The sequence below is a fragment of the Ornithorhynchus anatinus genome, chromosome 17 (genome assembly GCF_004115215.2).
Source record: "Ornithorhynchus anatinus isolate Pmale09 chromosome 17, mOrnAna1.pri.v4, whole genome shotgun sequence".
Lineage (NCBI taxonomy): Eukaryota > Metazoa > Chordata > Mammalia > Monotremata > Ornithorhynchidae > Ornithorhynchus > Ornithorhynchus anatinus.
Genome location: NC_041744.1, coordinates 8587897 through 8611253, shown reverse-complemented (window position 1 = coordinate 8611253; position 23357 = coordinate 8587897). Strand labels below are relative to the sequence as shown.

General features: G+C 59.2%; 1 protein-coding gene across 1 annotated transcript; it reads left to right on the top strand.

Annotated features, from left to right (window-relative positions):
• The first annotated feature begins 544 nt into the window (after positions 1 to 544).
• On the top strand, positions 545 to 23353 carry ANKRD13B (ankyrin repeat domain 13B). The gene is made up of 15 exons (XM_029082263.2): positions 545 to 903; positions 10639 to 10774; positions 10914 to 11038; positions 11296 to 11341; positions 11665 to 11808; positions 12671 to 12860; positions 13231 to 13297; positions 13478 to 13559; positions 13857 to 13921; positions 14061 to 14191; positions 19207 to 19364; positions 19666 to 19818; positions 20335 to 20495; positions 21018 to 21094; positions 21387 to 23353. The coding sequence occupies exons 1-15, from the start codon at positions 799 to 801 to the stop codon at positions 21595 to 21597; spliced, it is 1851 nt and encodes a 616-aa protein (XP_028938096.1). The 5' UTR covers positions 545 to 798; the 3' UTR covers positions 21598 to 23353.
• The last annotated feature ends 4 nt before the right edge of the window (positions 23354 to 23357 follow it).

The window sequence follows — 23357 nt, the reverse complement described above, 5'->3', positions numbered from 1 at the left end:
TCACGATAAAGAGATACCCATAGATAAGTAGCTATCACCCGAGGCGCGGGAGGCCTGCCCCCGACCCCGGGGCGGGGGCTTCCCCGGCCATTTTGGGGTCGGAGCCGGTCCTGGGGGATGTTTCGGTCGATGCCGATCGGTCCCCGAGTGCGGGCCGGTCCCGTCGCCGCCTCCCCGCGACCGGCCGGGGAGTCCGGGGGGGTCCGGGTGCCGGCGGCCGGTCCTGATGGGCGAGCGGGCCCGGTCGGCCATCGCTCGGGCGCCGGAGCTACGGACTACAACTCCCAGGATGCACCGGGGGGGACGGCGGGGACGCGCCCCGCGCGTTTCCCCCCCCCCCCCTCCGCGGGGACGCGCCCCCGGCGGCGCTCTTCCCTGGCGGGCCGGGGCCGGCTCTCCCGCCGGGCCGAGGGGAACGGCGGCGGCGGGGAGGATCGCGGCGGCGGGGAGGATCGCGGCGGCGACGGTCCCGATCCTCGGCCTCGTCGTCGTCTTTGTGCGCGGGGCGGGGGGAGGGCAGGGGCGGGGCGGCGGCGGGCGGGGGCGGCGCCACCTAGCGGCGAGGGCGGAGGCTGCCTGGGCCGGCTCCCCCGGCTCCCGCTCCAACGAGCCCCGCAGCTGGGCTCCGGGCGTGCATCCCCCGCCCCGCCGGAGCTCCCCTCCCAGGCACATGCCTCTGCAGCCCGGCGCCGGCCGCCCCCCTCTGCCGCCGCCTCCTCCTCCTCCTCCTCCTCCTCCCCGCGTCCCCCCCAGGACCGGAGCCCGAGCCGGGCGGGGCGGCCCCGGCATGCCGAGAGGATGATCGCCGCCTCCAGGAAGGGACCGGAGGGCAGGTACCCGCTCCATTACCTGGTCTGGCACAACCGCTACCGGGAGCTGGAGAAGGAAGTCAACGCCGGACAGGTGGGGCCTGGGGGGGGGGGGGGGCTACGGGGCAAAAGGGGGGCGGGGGCCGCACCCCAGGCTGACCTCCCCGGAGGCTGCCTTGGCGGGATTTGAGGGGCGCGCCGGGGACCCCGGGGAGCCCCCTCCCCCCCGAAACCGCAGGGAGAAACGGGGATGGGAGGGTGCTCTGCTGGCAGGGGGGCCGGGGGCTGCCCGGCGCCGCCTTTGTCTGCAGTTGTGTTTGTTTGTGGGTGGGGGGGAGGCGGAGAAGGGGGGGAGGGGGTCGGCCACGCTGCGGCGGCGGCGCTTTTCCCCGGGCGGAGACAGCTGAGCGGGGCCGCCCGCTTATTTACACCGTTCATTAGGGCCGCCGCACCACGTGGGCCCCGGGAGCTGCCCCTGCAGAAGGCACCCTTCCCCCTACGCCCCCTCTTCCCCCCCCCAGGAGACCCCGTCCCGTTTTTCCGGGGGTCGCGAGGTCCCCCGGTTGACCCTCCAGCCCCGAGTCCCACCCCCTTAGCCCCCAGGCCGGGAGATGGAGGGGAAGTGGAGTCCCCCCCTTTGCCCCTCTTTTGGGGGTTGACCCTCAGACAGGCAGCGGGGGAGGGCAGCCAGGGTCGCCACGCTGCAGAAGGGCGGAGACCCCCCCCCCCCCCGACATCAGCCTTGGGGCCTTCCTGCCCACAATGTCACCCACCTCCTCTCCATCCCACTCCCAGGTCCAGGCCGGCCGCCCTCCTCCTCAGCATCCCTGTCTTCCCTCCCCACCAACGCAGCCGCCGGAGGATATTTCCCCAGGGATGGGGAAGGGGTGAGCTTGGGGAGCGGTTTGCCCACCCCCAGCCTGAGCCTCATCTGTGTTACGACAGAGTGGGGGCTCGGGGAGAGGAGCCATCCTGGAGCCGGTAGGAGGGCGGGTCAAGGGTCAGGAATAATCCGCCCTGCTGGGGTGGGGCTCCCCAGAAGGGGCTTCCTCCAGCTGCCTGGCACCGGCTATTGTGCTCCTGGACTGGACCTGCTGCCAGTCTGTCCCTGCTGCCAGTCTGTCCCCGCTGCCAGTCTGTCCCCTCCAGGGATCGGGGTGCCCCCACCACCCACTGCTCCTAATCCCTGCGGAGGGATCCCCTGGTAGGCGAGGCAGGAATGCCCATTTGCCCAGCCCCGCTGCGTGCTTTTGATGTCTCCCCTGTGGTTTTCCCAGCTAGCCGGGTTTGGGGGTTTAGCGGAGCCAGTGACCTCAGGAGCCAGGCTGGGAGGGTGGGCCAGGGGAAGAATGGGGTCAACCCCAGGCACCTTCTGTCCCCTCCCTGCTGCTTGGAGCTCTGTGGCTGCTGCTTGCAGAGACAATAAGCCATCCCTCTAGCTCCTTGTCCTCCCTTCCCCTCCTCCCCTCCCACACCTTCCTGGTCTGCTGTGGTTAAGGGACGGTCAGGCCTGCCCAACACAAGCAGAAATGAAAGGTTCTCTCCTCCTGACAGCCACACCTTGTCGTCCCAGGAAGGATGGGAAGCCAGAAGCGTGACTTAGTTAACATCCCCGGGGTCTTTGGGGTTGGGGGTTGATCCCTGCTGGACTAATCGATCAGTGTGTTTATTGAGTGTTTTTACTCTGTGCAGAGCACTGTAGTAGATGCTTGGAAGAATACAGTGGAGTTGGTACCCAACCCTGCCTACAAAATAATAATTGTGGTATTTGTTAAGCATTTGTTAAAATGTGAGTGACTGCCTCCTCCTGAGACCCATTGTCTTGCAGGATGACCCCGCCTCTGTCCAGAAGACCAGGCCACATTCCCCACCCCACTGGGCCTTGTTTTCTGCCTGAGGGGCTGATCCACCCCTAGGCAGGGCAAGATAAAAGTCAGAGGGAGAGAGGCAGGAGAGGGGTCCCAAGCATGGGCATCTTTTTGGAGTCTGCGCATCTTTTAGCTGATTGGCACGTTGAGGTGGTTAAGGTCACAGGCGGCAGGAACCTGGGGGTGGGAAATGAGAGGTCATTGGACTGGGTGGGTCCTCAGTGGACTGAACCCGTCCCAATGCCCTCCTCTCCACTCCTCTCCACTGTGGCATTCCACAGGTCAGATGCCACCTCATTGGTGGGCATCTATGTCCTCCACCGCCCTGCCTGGCCGTGAGACCGGGCTGCCCTCACTGCCGTCAGCTGGAGCCTCCTCACCGTCCCCCAGAACCCCATGCAGCTCTTTTCCTGCTCAAGTCCCACCCGTTCCCCAGGTTAGGGGATGCAGGGAAGTTGGGGTGGAGAGAGTCGGGTACCTCCCTACAGATTTGAGCCTCCATTTTAGAGCTACAGCCATCCCCAAGACGGGCTCTGATGCCGGGGTTGGTGGCCCGGGCTTGAGAGCTACCGAGGGGCGGGGGAAAATGATCAGGACCGAGTTCAACTGGGGCAGCTAAGGACCCGGGGCCAGACTGGGGAGGGTCCGGCTCCTCCGGCCCTTGGCTGCCTGGCTGGATTGGATCAGGTTGTCGGAATTCGAACTGAGCTTATCCAGCCTGAGGAGAGATACCGAGGTGCTGCCCGGCCTCCTTAAGCTCTCCTCTCTCCCTTCCCTTACCCAGGAAGTCCTGACCCCAGGTGGGTAGATGGGCTTCTCACCCATCTGCCACCCTTCTGCCTGCTCTTCCTCTGCCCCAGGCTCTGAGATGCCAAGCCCCCGTCTGACTCAGCCTCGACCGGGACAGAGGGACTTGGCCCCAGCTTCTTGTGTCCCTTCTAGACTCTAAGGTTGTTGTGGTCAGGGAATGTGTCTATTGTTATGTTGTGCTCTCCCAAGTACTTAGTACAGTGCTCTGCACAAAGTTCGTGCTCAATAAATACAATTAAATGAATGAATGAAAGTATATCATCGGTGCTGTCTCTGAGGGATCATTTTCTGGGCCCACAGCCAGGAAGCGGAGCCCAGTTGTGGGGAGGAGAGCAGAAACACCTCCCCAATGTTGCTTTTGATTGACAGACTAGTGCAGAACAATGGGCTGGGACATGAGATTTGTGAGGAGAAGGTAAACAATAATAGTAATAATAATAATTGTATTAAACACACACAAAAGCACTTGGTAAAGTTCAGTCCAACAGAGTTGGTGGACTTGTTCCCTTCCCACAAGGAACCTACAGTCTACAGGGGGTGAAATGAGAGGAAGTGGATGGCTATTATAGCAGGGATTTAGGGTAGACATCAAAAAGAACATCCTGACTGGCCATCTTAAGAGTAGAAGGGCCACCATTCTCCTGAACATCAGGAAGGGCAGTCTTGCTTAGAGACAGGGGGATGATGAGAAGACCTGCAGAAGAATCTTCTGTCCTGAGGAGCTTGATTCTCTGAAACCTGAGCTGCTTGGACTGGAGTTTACCCCCTCAAGACTGTTAGCTTCTCGTGGGCGGGGAACCTGTCTACCATCTCTATTGTACTCTCTCAAGCCTTTGATATATTGCTCTGCGCACAGTAAGTGCTCAGTAAATGCCACTGATTGATTGAGGGAGCTCGAGGGGTTGGGGTGGGGTAGGTTAAAGGGGAGTAGAAGAAGAGGAGGGCAGAGTCGGCTGTTTCCTTCCCTACCCTGGGTGTGCCTCGCTGAAAACCCAAGAGCAATTTCAGCCCCTGACTGAAATCTTGGTCTCAGGATTCAGGCTGGGGCCTTCCACAGCACGTGCTGAGAGGGGCCAGGGATGTAGCTCTGGAGACTTGGGGGGGTAGGTATCGTGTTCCCCCCCCCCGGCCACCTCAGGGACGGGCTGGCATCGGACCAAGCCCTTGCTTGATGCCAGCCCTCAGCAGGGAGCTCCTAGGTTCTCTCTCTGCCTGCTAAGAGGTGCTGGTGAAATGGAAACCAACCGCTCTGGAGGGCAGGGCTGGGCGGGCGCTGGATGTAGGACAGTGGCAGGGGTTAGCTCGGGTGTGAACGTTAACCCTCACTGGGCCAGAGGTGCGGTGGGAGGGAGGCCAGCCTGTGGAGGGGGCGGGGGAGTCTAGGGGAGGGAGTAGGACCACGGTGCGGAGCCCAGAAGAGGAGGCGGTGGCAGCCAAGTTTTAGCATACTTAGCAGCCCCTTTCTGCTTTCCCACTCACCCCCAAAGGGGACCTGAGGGAACAGCGGGGGGTCCCTGCAGCTCCCTCTCCACTGCCCCCAGTCCCGCACCAGCCACCCTCATTCCTGACTGCCAGCTGGATCCAGCCAGGAGACTGCCCCTAAGGCTGTCCTGCCAGGCCCTGCCCTCCCAAGGAAACGCCCCGGGGTCTCCGCCGGTGGCTGGGCACACGCCCGCCGGGCTTCCCCACTAATCACTTGGCAGAGCAGCGGTTCCCCAGCTCCAAGGAAAGCTTCCCTGCTTTCCAAGCTTCATCTGCCCACTGGAGGGTCTGGGCGCCTCCAGGCCAGGGAATGGCGAGGGAAGAGTTAACAGGCTTGACCAGAGCAAAAGCTGGAGAGACCCCAGAGAGCGGGTGGCAGAGATGCCCGTGGGTATGGGTGTGGGGTGCCAGCGCTTGGGGGTGGGGGGACCCCCTGGGCAGAAGGTCTGGGAGGCAAGGCACAGGCAGCCGCTGGGGTGGAATGGAGTTCTGGTGAGGCGCTTCTTCTGCCATGTGGGTTTGAGGGGATGTTGCATTAGGCCTGGGTGGTGGGTGGTGAGGCAGGGAGGGCAGGGGCCTGCAGCCTGGTCTCTCCCCCCCTCACCCTCCACCTCCAACCCCAGTTTCCTCACCAGACCTGGAAGCTCTTAACTCTTCCTGGGTGGGGAGGGATTTAGTCCTGGGTTTGCTCCCCATGTGGTCTATGCTGCCTGTCATGAGGAGGGGCACCTTTCTCCCCAATCTCCTAGATCCCTGAGGATGGGGCTCCTGGTCAGGGTTGGGAGGGCCAGGGGCATGAGCCAACCAAGTGCTGGCCCCAACACTGCCACGGAGCAATTGGGAAACTCATGAACTGGAACCACAAGCCCCAGAAACCAAAAATCGATATACTTCCCTAGAGAGTGGGAGGGACCTGACTCTCAGCAGGAAGGCCCGGGAGGCGTGGCCAGGGGAGGGGAGCATTCTTGACGGGGATGGGGCATGATGGCTCCCTTCTCCTTGAGGTGGGGGCTCCCGGAACTGCTATGGGGTCCCTGTGCCAGACCCGACAGTGCCAGGTTGGGGACGGGGCCTTGAACAGTGAGGGGAATGCAAGGGGGTGACCGGACAGGGCTCCCAGCCAGGCCCTCTCTGCTCTCGGAGTACTGGGCTCGACCAGGTCTTCTACACCATCTGAGGACAAGGCAGAAGGGGAGGCCTCCGAACCCCGAACCGTGGACTCGCTCTCATGTTCCCAGAGGTTCCTAAATTGTTCCCTCCGACCCCTGCTCCTTGACCACCTTCCTGGGATATGTTCCCCCCCAACCCCTGGGTCTAGAGGAGTGAGGCCTGAGGGGTTCGTATTAACTGAAAATCTTCTCCTCATGGCAGCTAAATGTATATAAGAACTGTACATACATCTCTGGCTCTGCTGAGGTGCTGAATGAACTCTCCCAGCATAGGCCTGGCTCGGGTTGCTGCTGCCTCCAGAATTACTTGTGCTCACAGCTGCTCACTTGTCCCGCTCCCCGCTGATACCTTCCATACAGCCAGAGGCGGGTGGGCGGCATCGTCCTGGGTCAGGGGGTGGGCCCGGGGGTGGCCTGTGACTTCCTGCAACTCCAGGCCTGGGGGGGTGGGGAGGAGGGCAGAGCGGTGACATGCAAGAGATTCCTGACTCTTAAGGATGTCCTGGCCCAGTTGGAGGGTGGTTGTGGGTAGGAGAAGTCAATCTTCAGTCAGTCGTATTTATTGAGCACTTACTGTGTGCAGAGCACTGTAGAAAGCGCTTGGCAGAGTACAGTATAACAATAAAACAGATGCATTCCCTGCCCACAAGGAGCTGGCTGGGGTTGGTTGAGCATGCCAGCCGGCAGGCAGAAACTGGCTCGGGCCACTGCAGCAGGGGAGAGGGAGGGTGGGCCCTGAAGCCTCTGACCCCTTGTGCTGGACTCCCCTGACCCCTTGTGCTGGACTCCCCTGCATGCGACTGCACAACTGCTGCCATCGGAGCCGCTGCCCTGCCTTCTGACCTCAACAGAAGCTATGTGGCCTAATGGAACGAGCACGGGCCTGGGAACCAGAAGTTCTGGGTTCTAATCCCGGATCTGCCCCTCACCTGTTGTGCGACCTTGGGTAAATCATTAACTTCTCTGAGGCTCAGTTCGCTCAATCAATCAACGGTATTTTTTGAGCACTTGCTTTGTGCAGAGCACTCTACTAAGCGCCTGGGAGAGTACAGAACAACAAAGTTGGTAGACACATTTCTGTCCACAAGGAGCTTACAGTTGGGGAGGCAGGCAATTAATATGAATGAATAAATAATGGATAAGTACATAAATGCTGTGGGGCTGAGGGTGGGGTGACAATCAAGTGCTTAAACGGTACAGATCTAAGTGCATAGATAGTACACTAATCCCAGCTTTGCCACTTGCCTGTTGTGTGGCCTTGGGAAACTCACAACTTCTCTGTGCCTCAGTTTCCTCATCTGCAAAGTAGAGGTTCAAAACCTGTTCTCCCTTGTACTTAAGACTGTGCGCCCTATGTGGGCCAGGGACTCAGTCACACCTGGTTACTTGTATCTCCCCCAGTATTTAGAATAGTTCTTGACACACTGAAAACACTGTCAACACTGTAATTCAGTGTTTTAGTAAACAGTGAAATTCAGCAATAGCAATAGGCAGCACAGAAGGGAGAGGGAATGAGAGAAGAGTCCTTTTAATACCTGTTCTTCCTTATATTTAGACTATGAGCCCCATGTGGGACAAGGACTGTATCCAAGCCTGATGGTCTAGAAGCAGCATGGTGTAGTGGATAGAGCATAGACCTGGGAGTCAGGTCATGGGTTCTAATTCCAGCTCCACCACTTATCTGCTGAGACCTTGGACAAGTCATTTCACTTCTCTGTGCTTTAGTTACCTTGTCTGTAAAATGGGGTTGGAAACTGTGAGCCCCACGTGGGACAGGGACTGTGTCCAACCCAATTTGCTTGTATTCACGCCAGTGCTTAGAACAGTGCCTGGCACATAGTAAGCGCTTAAATACCGTAATTATTATTATTACCCCTGTGCTTAGTACAGTGCTTAACAAATGCCACAAATATTATTATTATTATTGTGAGGTCCAGGTGGAGGGAGAGTGGTGATGATGGGTAATCCTTCAGGAGGCAGTGCAGTAGAGGGGCAGATCGAGGGAACCTCAGTCAGAGCTGCTGCTCCGTGGCCACCAGGATCTCAGCCATTGGTAATATCTTTGGATACTCACTTCTACTTTCCATAATTTATCTTGATTCCACTCTTGGTAAATATTTTTATGTCTCTCTCCAATCAATCAATGAGATTTATTGAGCACCTACTGTGTGAAGAGTACTGAAGTAAGTGCTCAGGAGAGTACAATATACTAGAGTTAGGTAGACATGTTCCCTGTCCACAAGGAGCTAACAGTCTACAGGGAAAGCTAGGGTCGGGAACGCACCCTATGCGTCTCTTTTACTTTCCTAAATGCTTAGTACATTGTATTGCACTCAGGAGGTGCTCAGTAAATAACATTACTGCTGTTACCACTGCCCCAGTTACAGCTCCCCCTGTGGACAGGGTAATGGCCCTGAGGTGGGGCCTGGTCGACCCCGGGTCCCATCCCTTGAGGGTGGTGGTATTCATTCAGTCGTATTTACTGAGCACTTACCGTGTGCAGAGTACTGTACTAAGGGCTTGGGAGAGGACACAACGATAATAACAACAATAATAATAAAAGGCCTAGGGTCTGAGCAGGGCCTGGGGGAGGGCGTGCATTTCTTCTGGCCTATGGTGAGCAGGTAGCAAATGCACAATAGAGCAGAGCCTAGCAGGGTGACTTTGGGGGCGGGGCAACATCACCCTCACCCACCATGTGACCTTGGGTAAGTCCCTTAACTTCTCTGGCCCTCAGTTTCCTCATCTTTCAGAGGGGGATTTAATACCTGTTCTCTCTCCTACTAAGACTGGGAGCCTTATGTGGGACAGGCCCCAACCTGATTTTCTTGTATCTACCCTGGGGTTTAGTACAGTGCCTGGAACATAGTACTTAACTAGTACCACAATTATAATTATAATTATTCCATGGGCGGGGCTACCTGCCTTTCTCAGGGGGGACTGGTTTGCACTAAGAGTAGCCCAGCGGGCAGGACACTTAGAGTGCTTGTTCACGGTACACCAGCTTCAGAGAGCCCAGCTCAGGGATGTGGGCCTGGGGTTGGGGGAGGGCACAGAGGACGAGGGTGGGGAGTAAAAAAGGGGACGTCTTTGGTTTTGGCCCAGCAGCCTCCTGTGCCCTGAGGGCAGCCTGGGTTAGAGAGGAAAGGGATTGGAACAGGTTTCTTGCCATCCTGCCAACTGCCTCCCTCCCCAGCCCCAAGCCCAAGGCAGTGCCAGGTCTGTGCCACCTTCCACCCGCTCCCTGGCAACCGCCGGCGCCTGGAAACCCCATGGGGTAGGGGTGGAAAGGGCCTAGTGCCGGTAGACACCGTGTGCCAGGGCAGGGGACAAGGGACAGGAGGGGTTTTTCAGGCCTCGGGGACAGGGCAGGGAGTTCCTACTCTACCACCCTCCCCGGGGCCTTGTTAGTGCGGTGCTGGCAGCTGCTGCTGCGGAGCCGAGCCGAGTGAGAGAAGTGAGTGGGGGGAGGGAGCAGTAGGGTAGCCGAGCGGTGGTGGTCATGGCGGTGGCGGCTTGGGCTCAGCGCAGGGATGCGATGTGCGGATGGGGGGGTAGCGGAAGCGGGGTTGGAAGTTCAGACCCAAAGGGAGGGTCTGGGGCAGGAGTGAGAGTGCATTGAGAGTGGGGGGTCTGGACCAGTTCTGCTGACCTGTCTCTCCCCAGCCCCACCTCTCCACTCTCCGGTCACAGCCCTTCTGCTGAATCCCCTGCCATGTTCATCTTTGCTTCCCACTGGCCTGTCGGGGCATGTTCCCTGATCCATGCCTACCCCCACTTCCCCTACCTCCTCTCCATAGTTCGAAGGTGGGGAGCTGGGGACAGGGCAGGGGAGTAGGGCAAGGCGGAGGAGGCGGCAATTCAAATGCCAGGGGAGCATGAGAACCTGATTGCCTGTGAATCTGCTTTCTCCCCCAGTGTGGCCACCAGGGTCCCCGCTCCCCATGGGCTTCCCCCCACCCCGGGCCCTTGGGTGTGCTAGAGTCAGTAGTTGAGGAGCCTGGGTTGAGGGGTAGGGGAAGGGACAACGTCTCCTTGGGTCGGGGCCACCGAAGGCCGTGGAAAGCCCAGGTGACCTCGTTGCCCAGAGGACACTCTAGGGGCCCCCCACTCCCTCAGATGACCCTGGCCCCTGACCTCCCGGGGAGCCCCGCCGGGCCCAGCTGCTACCCTCCAGACTAGGCTGTGGCCCGAAACATTGAGCAGGAGCTGGGGAGGCCTGGGGCTCCCCCTGGGGGGCCCAGGGGAGGCTGGAGGAGGAAGTGGGGAGAGACGGCAGATGGGAGAAACAGCTGCCACCTCCACCGCCCAACCCAGGGACAGGAGGGGAGGAGCCGGGCCTCAGGGAGGGGCCTGGGCATCCCAAGATCTCTGGGCATAGGTGCCAGACGGAAGACCCAGGACCCTGGGTCTGGGCCCCAAAGAGGAGATGGCTTTGGCAGGTGCGCCGCTACCCAGGGGTGTGGCCGGCCACATGACCTCTCCCCTCTGCTCTCCCAGGTGGACATAGAGCAGTTGGACCCCCGGGGCCGGACCCCCCTGCACCTGGCGACCACCCTGGGCCACCTGGAGTGTGCCCGCGTGCTGCTGAAGCATGGCGCTGATGTGGGGCGGGAGAACCGGAGCGGCTGGACAGGTGGGCAGCCCCTCTCTCCCTTCCCCCTTCCCTCACTTCCCGGCTCCACCTCCCAGCACGGTCTCCCCTTGGCCAGAGCCCCCACCCGCCCGGCACATGGGGAACTATCTCCAGAAGTGACACTCCCATCCTTGTTCAGTCCTCCAGGAGGCTGTGAGCACCCGCGACCTGGAGCTGGTTCAGCTGGTCCTGCGCTACCGGGACTACCAGAGGGCGGTCAAGAGGCTGGCGGGCATCCCCGTCCTCCTGGAGAAGCTACGGAAGGTAATGTGCCCTCCCCCCCCCCGCTCCCTCGGAACCCTCCCCACCGTCTCCCGGGTTCGCTCCTGTCTGGACCTTCTCGGCCTCCACCCCAAGTTTCACCCCTGGCCTCCCATCTGCCACCGCCCTGTGCTCCTGGCCACTCCTGTCCTCACCTCCCTGCGTCCACCTTTCCTCCCCAACCCCCGGCCCTGGCCCCTCTCCTCCCTTTCCCCGCCCCGACCCTGACCCCTGGGCTGTCTTGCTGTCTTCTCCCCCAGGCCCAGGACTTCTATGTGGAGATGAAATGGGAGTTCACTAGTTGGGGTAAGTGGGTTGGGGGCGGAGGGCATCTTGGGTTTAGGGCCCCGGCAGATGTACAGAACGCTGTCCTGGGCAGCCTCCTCCTCCTCCAGCTAGTGACCGTCAGCTTTGCAGCTGGCATGGGGTGAGGCGTGGGGTCCCCCAAGAAGGGAGTTTGAGAGCTCCTCCCTTCCCGCTTCCTCCCCAGAGGTTGAGCAGACCTTCGTGTTCTCAGACCATCCTGGGGGACAGGGATGGGGTGTTTGGGACCCATGGGTCATGAAGGTTGGGGAGGGCGAGGGGCCTGGGCCTTGAGAGTGGCATCCCCTCCTTCCCCTCCTTCCCAGTGCCCCTGGTCTCCAAGATCTGCCCAAGTGATACCTACAAGGTGTGGAAGAGCGGGCAGAACCTCCGTGTGGATACCACTCTGCTGGGTTTTGACCACATGACATGGCAGCGGGGGAACCGCAGTTTTGTCTTCCGGGGGCAAGGTCAGTCCTGGGTGTGGAGGAGGTGTTGGCTGTGGTCCCCAGACCATGATTCCCTTCCCATCTTCCCTCCACTCCTTCACTGCCCCTGAGTCTGAGGATCAGTGGTCCCCAGGGGAGACAGGGCTGACCGAGGCTGGGGCACCAGGTCTTTCTATGCCGGGGCAGTAAAATCAGGGGCCACAGAAAGCGGCATGGCTTAGTGGATAGAGCACGGCTTGGGAGTCAGAAGGACCTGGGTTCTAATCCCAACTCTGCCACTTTTCTGCTGTGTGACCTTGCCCTAAAGCCTCTGTACTTCAGTTCCCTCGTATGTAAAACAGGGATTAAGACTGTGAGCCCCATGTGGGACATTGACTGCGTCTAACCTGATTAGCTTGTATCTATCTCAACACTAGTACAGTGCCTGGCACATAGTAAGCGCTTAGCAAATATTAAAAAAAAAAAGGAGGAAGCGGCAGGTGAGACCCCATCTACTACCTTTCACCAGCTCCACCTTCCCAGGCCGCTCCCCTCCGCCCTCCTCAGCAGAAACTCGGGCTGGGGCCCGGGCCACATAGGGCTGTCGGATGGGTCTGAGGATGCCGGCAAGTCTGTCTGGAGCCCATTGCGGACGTCTCTGCCCTTCGTGGATCCAGCAACTCCTCGGAGACCCCCAGCCACCGGCCTTGCTCCCGTCCTCGCTCCCACCCTCCCTTCCGCTCCTGCCGTCGCTCCCACCCCCGTCCCTCCGCCCTGCTCCTGCTGTGAACTCCATCGGGACTGACCGGTGCAGGGTCGTGCCCACCCGCCGCTCGGCCCCTCCCTCCACTCTGACGGTGTCTCCCTCTCCTGTTGCTCTCCCTGCCGGCCCCTGCCACTGTAGATACCAGTGCGGTGGTGATGGAGATTGACCACGACCGGCGGGTGGTGTACACGGAGACGCTGGCGCTGGCCGCCCAAGACCGTGACGGGCTCCTGGCCGCAGTGCAGCCCACCGAGGAGCAGGTGATGAGCCGGCTCACCGCCCCTGTCGTCACCACCCAGCTTGACACCAAGAACATCTCCTTCGAGAGGTGAGCTGGGCACGGGGAGGGGCGAGACCTCCGCGGGTGCCCAAGGCAGACTGAGAAGCAGTGTCGCTCAGTGGAAAGAGCACGGGCTTTGGAGTCAGAGGTCATGAGTTCGAATCCCAGCTCTGCCACTTGTCAGCTGTGTGACTGTGGGCAAGTCACTTAACTTCTCTGTGCCTCAGTTACCTCATCTGTAAAATGGGGATTAAGACTGTGAGCCCCACGTGGGACATCCTGATTCCCCTGTGTCTACCCCAGCGCTTAGAACAGTGCTCGGCACATAGTAAGCGCTTAACAAATACCAACATTATTATTATTATTACTGAGCACCCTCTAACCTGGCCTCCCCGTTCGTTGATCTTCCTTGGGCCAGGAACAAGACTGGCATCCTAGGCTGGCGCAGTGAGAAGACAGAGATGGTGAATGGCTATGAGGCTAAGGTAAGGGGAAGAAGGAGGGCACAGATAGGGCCCTCAGGTCCTGGGAGGGTTCGTGAAACCCACGGGGGAGCCGGAGGGGGGAGTGTGGGGGCAGTGCCAGTTCATGTGCCTTCACAAAGGGTACAGGGGGCTTAGGGAGGCCAGGCAGGAGCCAACTTCACAGTCTCTTCTTGGCCCCAGGTCTACGGGGCATCCAACGTGGAGCTGATCACGCGGACCAGGACGGAACACCTGTCTGAACAGCATAAGGGCAAGAGCAAAGGTAATGCGGTGGATTGGCCGGGTGCACTCCTGGAGCTCCAGCTCCGGCTAATGAGGCCTCCTGTCCTCCTCTTGGAATCCTTGCTGGTCCTCCAGCCCCCCGACAGTGCCGGGTGGGGATTAGAGGGAGGTGGGAAGGTACCCCCTGGCAGCTCTAAATCCTCCTGCCCCTCCTCTGCCCTCTCCATTTTCGACCCCGGACCTGGCCCTTCACCCTGGTCCCTGGTCCGTGCTCTCCTATAGAGTTCCCGGGGGGCCCATGTGACTGGGGGCACCTCTCTCTCTCTCTCTCTCTCAGGCAGTAAGACACCACTGCAGTCCTTCCTGGGTATCGCGGAGCAGCACGTGGGGCCCAACAATGGGGTGAGTGCCAAGGTCTCAGCCCACCGGCATCAGTACAGACCCCACAGGACCCCCATCCCCTTTATGCGCTGGGGCTCTTGGGAGGCAGAGGGAGGAGCTCCACCCACTCAGTCCATGCCCCCTCTTCTCTCTGGCCCAGACCCTGATCACACAGACGCTGAGTCACACCAACCCCACCGCCATCACCGCTGAGGAATACTTCAACCCCAGTTTTGAGCTGGGCAACCGGGACATGGGGCGGCCCATGGAACTGACCACCAAGACCCAGAAGTAAGGCTTAGGTCGGGCTCGTGGCGGGTGGGAGGCAGTGAAAAACAGGCCCAGACTCTGGGGCGATCGCCCACATTGGAGGGCAAGGGGCCACGGTCAGATTGGCAGGAGACCCGTGCTGAGAGGGCAGCGGAGGAGGAGGAGAAGGAGAGAATGTCCGTTCCCTTCAGGCACAGTTAGCGAGGGGGAGACTGGGCTAGCCGAAGGTGCTGCCGAAACCGTTGACTCACACCTCCCCAGCACTGGGCCAGACAGTGGCATGAAAACAGATGGCAAGGTGAAGGAGGGGTTGCCCGCCCTATCCCTCTGCCCACTGCCCGGTTCCTGCCCTTCGCTGGCCCTCTGTGCCGTCCAATCTTCCAGCTGCTCTTGCTCTACTCCGGAGTGTCCCTCTGCTCTCCGGGCCACTGTCCGAGCCCTTTCCATAAACTCCTTTCTGGCTTCCCCTACCATAGCCATAGGCCCCTGGTTGCTGGTCTTTCATTCCAAGGTCAGGGGAGGGGCTCCAGGCGTGTGGCTTCTCCAGGTGGTGGCCAGCACCCCTGCTTTCATTCACTCATTCAATCGTATTTATTGAGCGCCTACTGTGTGCAGAGCACTGTACTAAGAGATTCCTCAGTCCTCTCGTCCTCTTCATCTCTAGAGCCCAGGCCTGCCCCCAGTGCTCTGCACACAGTAAGCGCTCAGTAAATATGACTGACTGAGATGCTGCCAATACATTCATGAGCGCCCTGTGCCGAGACGGGGTCTCTTTGGGAATGGAAAGGAGAAAACCTTTGCCCTCAGGTTCTCTGTTGGGCCAGTGCCCTCATGCACTCAGGGCTGTCCTCGCACTCACATCAATCAGTCATCAGTGGTATTTATCAAACGCTCACTGTGTGCAGAGCACCTCATGGGGAGCCCCAGGCCTGACCAGCAGTCCCCTTCCCTGTCTCCGAAAGAGCAGGATAAAGCAGTTGAGGAAACTGGATCTGATGAATGGGGAAGGATGAACTGAAATCAAAGCCAATCATTCATGCGCTCTCACATTAATGAAAGAAATCGAAGCAAAGTTAGGATCGATGGTGAAGCAGCCCCAACGCTGGTCCCGGCCTGGGTGAGGCAGATGACCGGGACCACCTAAAGCAAAGTGGCACACTTATAGAACTGCAGGTCTGGTGAGGCGGCAGCGAGCCCTGTGTGGGAAGACTGAAGGGCCACCCGACTGGGCAGAGACAAGTGTCCAAAGCTCTACAGAGGTGCCACGGTGGAACACGATGTGATTTGAATATCATCAAATACATGAGCACCTAAGTCCAGTGGGAGCATGATGCCGGGACAGGCCCAGAGCCAGCGGGAGCCAACGAGAATGGCCCGCTGAAGGCGGGAGAGGCAGGAAGACAGGATTGGGAGCGGTAAAATGGGGAACATGAGCTCAATTCCGGGCAAGATTAAATAAAAGTCAAAAGGGAACTGGAAGTCACGTTCTCAGAAAGGAAAATCAGACCCTAGACTCCGAGGGGAACCCTCAGAGCCGGCCTCCTGATCTCGGGCATTAAGCCTTCTGTCCCGGGGTGGCTGAGCCACTGACAGGCAGGTGAAGATCCTGGCATCTTCTGCAGGGCTACAAGCTGACGAACTACCACCCTTTGGGCTATTTACCCCTTTTCAGGGGGCAGGCAGGGGATGGCCTAGCCAGCGTCCAGCCCCCCAGTTGGGAGAAGGGGAATTTGGTTGGCAAAGAGAAGTCAGTGACCACATGAGAAATCTAGGAAAAGTCACTCTAGCCCTAACTCCTGGGGGGCCAGGCCCCCATTTAATGAAGGTTTCCTTTGTTCCCACGGTACAGTGGAATTCCTCTTGCCAGGAACTCCCAGATAACTGACACCTCTAAGCCTGGACCTCCTCACATCAATGCAAAAGTGTTGGGCATGTATATGGGCCTCTTCAGGGCTCAACGGGAGAAGCTAGAAAAGAGGTTCTGGAATCGGAGAGCGCAGCAGCTCCTCTGCAGTGGGGTACACCCAAGGCCCTGATCAGATCCAGATGTTTAGGCCAAGCAGTATGATCTAGTGGTTAGCGCCTGGGCCTGGGAGTCAGAAGGACCTGGTCCTTGTCCTGACTCCACCACTTCTTTGCTCTCTGACCTTGGGCAGTCACTTCACTTCTCTGTGCCCAAGTTACCTCATCTGTAAAATGGGGACTGAGACTGTGAGCCCCATGTGGGACAACCTGTTTACCTTGTATCTACCCCAGCGCTTAGAACAGTGCTTGGCACATAGTAAGTGCTTAACAAATACCGTAATTATTATTATTATTTTCTGTGCCTCAGATACCTCATCTGCAAAGTGGGGATTAAGACTGTTGAGCCTCATGTGGGAAAGGGGCTATGTCCAACCTGGTTACTTGTATCTACCCCAGCATTTAGAACAGGGCCGGGCACATAGTAAATGCTTAAATACCATAAAAAAAAGCCCACAGGTCTGCCCCTCAAAAAGGTAAAAACAAAAGTCATAACTTAAAATTCTACCCCAGCATTTAGAACAGTGCCTGGCACATAGTAAGTGCTTAAATACCATAAACAAAAAGCCCACAGGCCTGCCCCTCAAAAAGGAAAAGGTAAAAACAAAAGTCACAATTTAAAATTGAGCCGCAGAGCCTATTCAAAGCAGAACCTAGAGGTGAAAGAAGGAAAGCAAATTTAAACTGACTTGCAGACAGATGGAATAGGATATGAAAGCAAATTTAAATAGGCCAGAGAATCCTGCCTTGCCCCCACACTGAGGCTTGGTCAACCCAGTTAGGCCTGAGGTGCAGTGTCTGGTTTTGGCTCTGGTCCAATCAGGAAAGGGATGGGGCCCTGGCCTCATTTCCTGGGTTAGTGTGGCTGCACACGCAAGGTGTGAGACGTATGAGAAGGAGGATGGCCTAGTGGATAGCACTAGATCCTGGGAGGCAGAAGGACCTGGGTTCTAGTTCCAGCTCTGCTGCTTGTCTGCTGTGTGACCTTGGCAAGTCATTTGAGTTGTCTGAGCCTCAGTTCCCTCATCCGTAAAATGGGGACTAAGCCTATGAGCCTGTTATGGGACAGTAACTGTGTCCAACCTGATTAATTTGTATCTACTCCAGTGCTTAGTACAGGGTCTGGCACATAGTAAAACATTTAACAAATACCATTCAAAAAAAACAAACCAAAGACGAAAGTTCCAGGCGCAAGACGGCAGGTGTGAGCAAGAAATCAGTGACTGGAGAAATGAGAATGAGGCACAGCTGATGAGAGAGCTGAAGGAGAGTTCCTTAAAGCTGGTGGCAAAGAGTTTCTGCTTGACACAGAAGATGGGGGTGATTTTGGAGTTTTGCTCTATGCAGGGCTCGGGCTGCTGAACGGGCAGAAACGAATTTGCTCAAGGCAGGGCCCAGAATGCAGAAGAGACCCTCAGCCATCAAATGCTACTCAGAGCTGACTAGCCACCTCTGCTTCCATTAGCCAGAAGTGGAGATGGGCTGCTCACCCTCAAGACACACACCGTGCACCCTGCAGGGCCTGATCCTGCCTCTCAGGAGGCCTCAGAACTCCAGCTCACCTCAGCCCAATCACTGTCATCATCATTGGAATATTTACTGAGCGCCTATTTTGGGCAGCTCTGGACTAGGCAGTGAGAAAAAGAACTAAAGAATAAGGTGGGTTTCTACCCTCCGGAAACTTACCATCTAAGGGGAAAGGCAAAACAAACACAGAAGCAGTTGCCGATAATTAGAAAACAGCACAGAACCCCTGTGGACCCTAAAACTTAGACGATATGAAAAACAGAAATGTACGTGAGAACTGTCTGGAAGGGCTAGGGCAGAGAGAGATTCCACTGAGCCGTGAGGTGGCAGGGAGCTGCAGGTGAGAATGGCACCTTATCCTTCCCGATATTGCCGTCGCCTCCAGGATTTCTGTTTGGGTGTGAGTGGGAGGTGATGAGGAGGGGAAGGGGGGAGTTACTTCAGCTGACACCTCGAGATTGCAGGACTGCAGTGTTTAAAAAAAGGCTGAAACACTGGGGTGAACTGCACAACCAGAAAAGGGGTTGGGGGAGAGGGAGATGGTGGAGAAGGGGAGTCTGGGAAAGTTGCATAGAGAATTAGTTTTTCTTAATTGTGAAGGCAAGAGGCCCAGTCTGCCTAAGCGATGTTGGGGTGGCGGGGAGAGGCCATGAGAGGGAGGGGAGCAGTAGCCTGGGCACTGGCTGGGTGGCAGGACTGAGGTAAAGAATAGGAAGATTCGCTTGGGCAAAGCAGAGTACCCAGTATAGGCCTCAGTTCCAGGCTGCCTGCCGAAAAGAATGTCAGAACCCCTAAGCAAACTTCTCCTAGTGGAAAGAGCATGGCCCTGGGAGACAACCTGGGGTGTGATCTTGGCTCTGCCACTTGTCTGCTCTGTGACCTTGGGCAAGTCACTTCTCTATGCCTCAATTACTGCATCTCCAAAATGGGGATTGAGACTGTGAACCCTATGGACTGTGTCCAACCTGATTATCTTGTATTTACCCTAGCACTCAGTACAGTGCCTGGCACATAGTAAGGGCCTAACAAATACCATTAAAGGGGCCTGGGGGGATGAGATGATCCTATGGGCTCCAGTAAGTCCTGGCACCAGAACACCCCCCAGAGGCAGTTCCCCCAACTCAAATTCAGAAGGGTTGTCTCCAGTTGGGATGAAGATCTCCCTCAATCAATTGAAGGTATTGAGTGCTTACTATGTGCAGAGCACTGTTCTAAGCTCTCGGGAGAGTACAATACAACAGATTTAGCAGATACACTCCTTGCCCATAACGAGTTTAGGGTATAGAGACGAGTTTACAGTCTAGACTTCATTCGTCAAGGGTCAGACCTTCGTGGCAGTCGGACCAGCCAGTTTCCGGTTCGGGGTGCTAAGCCTGACTACAGTCCCGGGCCTGGGGCAGCCTGGGAGGGGAGGGATAGGGTGGGGGCCCTGAGGGGGTGGGCGGGGAGGGGTCCCTCACCCTTCACTCCCCTGCCCATCGTCCCAGGTTCAAGGCCAAACTGTGGCTGTGTGAGGAGCATCCGCTGTCCTTGTGTGAACAAGTGGCCCCCATCATTGACCTCATGGCCATCAGCAACGCCCTCTTCGCCAAGCTCCGTGACTTCATCACGCTTCGCCTGCCACCTGGCTTCCCGGTCAAAATCGGTCAGTGACCCTTGCTGCTTGCATGAGCTCCCTGAGCATCACCATGGCCAATCCCACCCCCTCCCCAAGAAGCCTCCAGAGGAGAAGCCCCCAGGGGCCTCCTGCTTGCTTACATTCTTCTAGCTCCGAGGCCAGGGTTGGAAATGGGGGCACGGGGCTGAAGGGGACCAGCTTGTTGTGGGCTGGGAATGTGTCTACCAACCCTGTTATATTCTATGCTCCCAAGTTCTTAGTACAGTGCTCTGCACATAGTATTCACTCAATAAATACGACTGATAGATTTACCCTCCTTCCCCTGCAGAAATCCCCATCTTCCACATCCTCAACGCCCGCATCACCTTCGGGAACCTGAACGGCTGTGACGAGCCTGTGAGTTCGGTGCGCGGCAGTCCCAGCAGTGAGGCGCCCTCTCCCAGCAGCGACTCCTCCAGTGTCAGCAGCTCCAGCTCCATGAGTATGGGGGTGTGGGGCTGGGCTGGGCAGGGCAGGGCTGCAGGGTGAGGCTGAGCTGGATTGGGCTGGGCAGGACAGGGCTGTGGGGCAGAGCTGGGCTGTGGGGTCAGGCTGGGCAGGGCTGCAGAGCCTGGCTGGACAGGACTATGGGCCAGGACCAGGCTGGACTGGGAAGTTCAGGGCAGGGCTATGGGGTAGGACTGGGTTGGGTAGAGTAGGGTTGTGAACTGGGGCCAAGCTGGACAGGTCAGGGCTGCAGGGTGGGGCCGGCCTGGACAGGGCAGGGCTGAGGGGTGGAGTTACTGGGCTGGACAGGGCAGGCCTATGGAGTGGAGTTGCGGAGCTGGGCTGTACACTGGACAGGGCAGAACTGCGGGGCTGGGCTGGACAGTACAGGGCTGTGGGGCGGAGTTGCGAAACAGGGATGGGCTGGACAAGGCAGGGCTGGGCAAGGCCCAGGGGACGGGGGCAGGGGCAGGACCCCCTCTTCGGGTCTCGTGATTCCCTCCCCCGGCAGCGTCGTGCCGCGGCTGCGAGATGGCGCCTGCGCTGTTCGAGCCTCCGCGTGGGTACAGCGTGCTGGGCAGCCAGCGCGAGCCCGGGCGCGAGGAGGAGGACGACCTGCTCCAGTTCGCCATCCAGCAGAGCCTGCTCGAGGCCGGCAGCGAGTATGACCAGGTGCGGCCCGTACGCGCCCCGGGCCCCGGATGGAAAGAGGGAAGGAAAGAGCGGCGGCCTGGGAAGAGCAGGAAGAGGAGTGGGGAGCTGGGTTAGAGCAGGTGAGGGGAAGGACCGACAGTAAGTGGAAGGAGAGATGGGCAAGGGCCCAGAAGAGGCAAGGAACAGGACGGGAACCGGAACCATCCACACTGGTTTCCCCGCTTCCACCTTGGCGGGGACTCTTGTCCCCATCCCCATGGCTTGCGCTCAGGGACCCTCGCCCTACCCCAGCAGCTTGTGCTCAGGGACTGTCACGTCATCCCTACAGTTTACGCTCAGGGACACTTGCCTCTCTCCCATAACGTCCTCCGGGGCCCTTGGCCCATCCCAATGGCCTGTGCTCAGGGACCCTTACCCTTTCCTCACAGCTTATGCTTAGGGACCTTCACCCCACCCCCATGGCCTGCACTCAGGAACCCTCGCCCGCCCCATCCCCCCTCCCCCAAGAGGCTAGGCTGACCGTCCCTGTGCCCTTCACAGGTCACCATCTGGGAGGCCCTGACCAACAGCAAGCCGGGCACCCACCCCATGGCCCAGGAGGGCCGCAGGCCAGAGCGGTGAGGGGGTAGTTGAGGAAGGGGTGGGGGGGTGTGGGGTGAGCCGGGCCCCGTGAAGGTTGAGAGCACATGGGGTCAAGGATTCCTTTGGGACTTTCCCATCCTATTCCAATCTGACCCATCCAGCTGGGGTAGAAAGGGGAGGGAAGGGGCTGGCCCCTCTGCCCCTCCGCCGTCCTCACTGCCCAGATCGGCCGCCGGGGCCGAGGGCTGGGGCGCGTCTCCTTCCCCGAGCTTCCCGCGGGGCCGAGGTTATGGGTGACATCTCCTCCCCTGCCCCCTCCCCCCCCAGGACGCCTCAACACACCCCGCAGCGACAGCCTGGCCCCCAGCCGGCGCCGACCCCATCCCCCAGCCCCGGCCACGTCTTCCGCAGCTACGACGAGCAGCTGCGCCTGGCCATGGAGCTGTCGGCCAGAGAGCAAGAGGAGGCCGAGCGGCGTAAGCAGCAGGAGGAGGAGGAGCTCCAGCGCATCCTGCAGCTCTCCTTGACCGAGCAGTAGCCACGGCCCTCTTCCCCCTCCAGCCTCACCACAGGGTGCTAATGCCAGGCCTGCCCGGCGGGGGGGCCGACTGGCCAGAGCCACCCGGTGAGGGTCAGGCTCTGGGGGCAGAGCCCAGTGCTGCCCCTGGGAGGCTGGGGACAAGCTAGGGGGTGTCGCCCTCCTAGCACAGGACTGGTTGGCAATGGGGGTGGGGAGGGGAGATACCAACCTGGACCTACTGTTTACTCTTCCTAAGAATACTTGAGCAGGGCACCCCCACCCCGGCCCGGGGAGGAATAGCTGGTGGGGAGGGAGAGGCGGAGGCAGGGCCTGGGGGTCGGGTGGGAAGACAGGTGCTTGGTGGACTTTCACTCCCCCCTCCCTCCTGGGAGAAGCAGGGTAATGGGGTGGGTGGGGGGCCCCTCCACTGGGAGGAGAAGGGATTATTCAGGGCTGGGGTGGCCCAGCTAGCACAGAATAGGGATGGGTTGCAGGAGTCACGCACAAGCAGGAGCCTGGCCTGAGGGGGGCTCTCGGGAGAGGGCGGCCACCCTCTCCTGGCCTGAGGAGTCCCCGGAAGGTGGGGCCCCGGCCTTGGGCTTCCTACCCCTCGGCTTTAACTGGGACCTGCCCCCAGGCCCCCTCATTCAAGGATGAGGCCAGGACCCAGACCCCAGGCACCAAGCCGGACCTGGTTTGATTCCCTTCCTGCCCCTCCCCTTCCCCCTCCTCCCAGTTGCATAGTTGCTACCACTGGGGAAACCCAGACTGTTGGCAGCCTTTCCCTGGAATGCCCTTGGGGTGGGGGTGGGCTCTGCCTGCTTGCTCTGCCCCTGGGGAGAATCTCCCCACCAATTCCCAGCATCTTCCCCAACTCCCGGCTCTCAGCCCCTGGGGAGCAGCTCCCCGTGCCCAGGCCTGTGCTCGCCGCACCGCCCCCTCCCACCCCCCCACAAGACACAAACCAGCACCTCGGAGGGGCCTGGTCCCCCCACCCTGGCATTACAGCGTCAAGTGCACTTAGCTGGGTGCCCAACCCGGGCCCCCTGCTGCCGCCGGCTTTCCCTGGCCCTCCACTGACCCCTCTCCCCCCGGCCTGCATGCTCTCTGCCCCAAGACATTGGAGTAGAGGCAAGCCTGGGGCCTGGAGCCTTTGAGGCACAGGGACGGCGGGCAGAGTAAGGTCATGGCAATCCCAGAATTCCTGCTCTCGCCAAGCTTGAGCTGCTGAAGGGTTGGGGAGGGAAAGGGCCGAAGAGGGAAAGGGCAGAGGACTCGGGCGCTGGAGGGTGGCCTGGGCCCAAGTCTGGCATGATGGGGGCAAGTTGGGCCGAGGACCTGGGCTAGCTGCTCAGGGCACTGTGAGGGGAAGGATTCCTTGCTGCCCCTGCCACCTGGCACTGCCCCCCACCATGCTCTTCTGCCAGTTGCTGCTATCCCTCCTTCCCGCAGCCCCCTGAGAGGGCATGACCTTCAAAATCCTTCCATCCAATGGTGCTAACTCTCTGTCCTCCCAGCCCCAATGTCACCCCCCTTACCCCCCCCCAACTTTTTCCCAGAAAAGCACAGGTGCCAGGCTGGCCCCACTGCACCCCTGCCCTCCCCACCCTGGATGGACTGGCTGACACTGTGACGAGGGGAGGGGCCGGCCTGGCCAGCGACTCCAAACAAAAAAGCAACAAGGCAGTCCCTCTCCTAGCCCCGCTACCCAACCTCCTCCCAGGACAGGGGTGCAGAGCAGAAGAGACACAATTAAAAAAAGGCTTCAAAACAGGCAC

Bases quoted from the DNA above. Each gene is read 5' to 3' on its own strand.
- ANKRD13B (XM_029082263.2), top strand. From the start codon at position 799: ATGATCGCCGCCTCCAGGAAGGGACCGGAGGGCAGGTACCCGCTCCAT. The intron at 904-10,638 runs GTGGGGCCTGGG...CTGCTCTCCCAG, and splicing joins AGGAAGTCAACGCCGGACAG to GTGGACATAGAGCAGTTGGA. The intron at 19,819-20,334 runs GTATGGGGGTGT...CTCCCCCGGCAG, and splicing joins CAGCAGCTCCAGCTCCATGA to CGTCGTGCCGCGGCTGCGAG.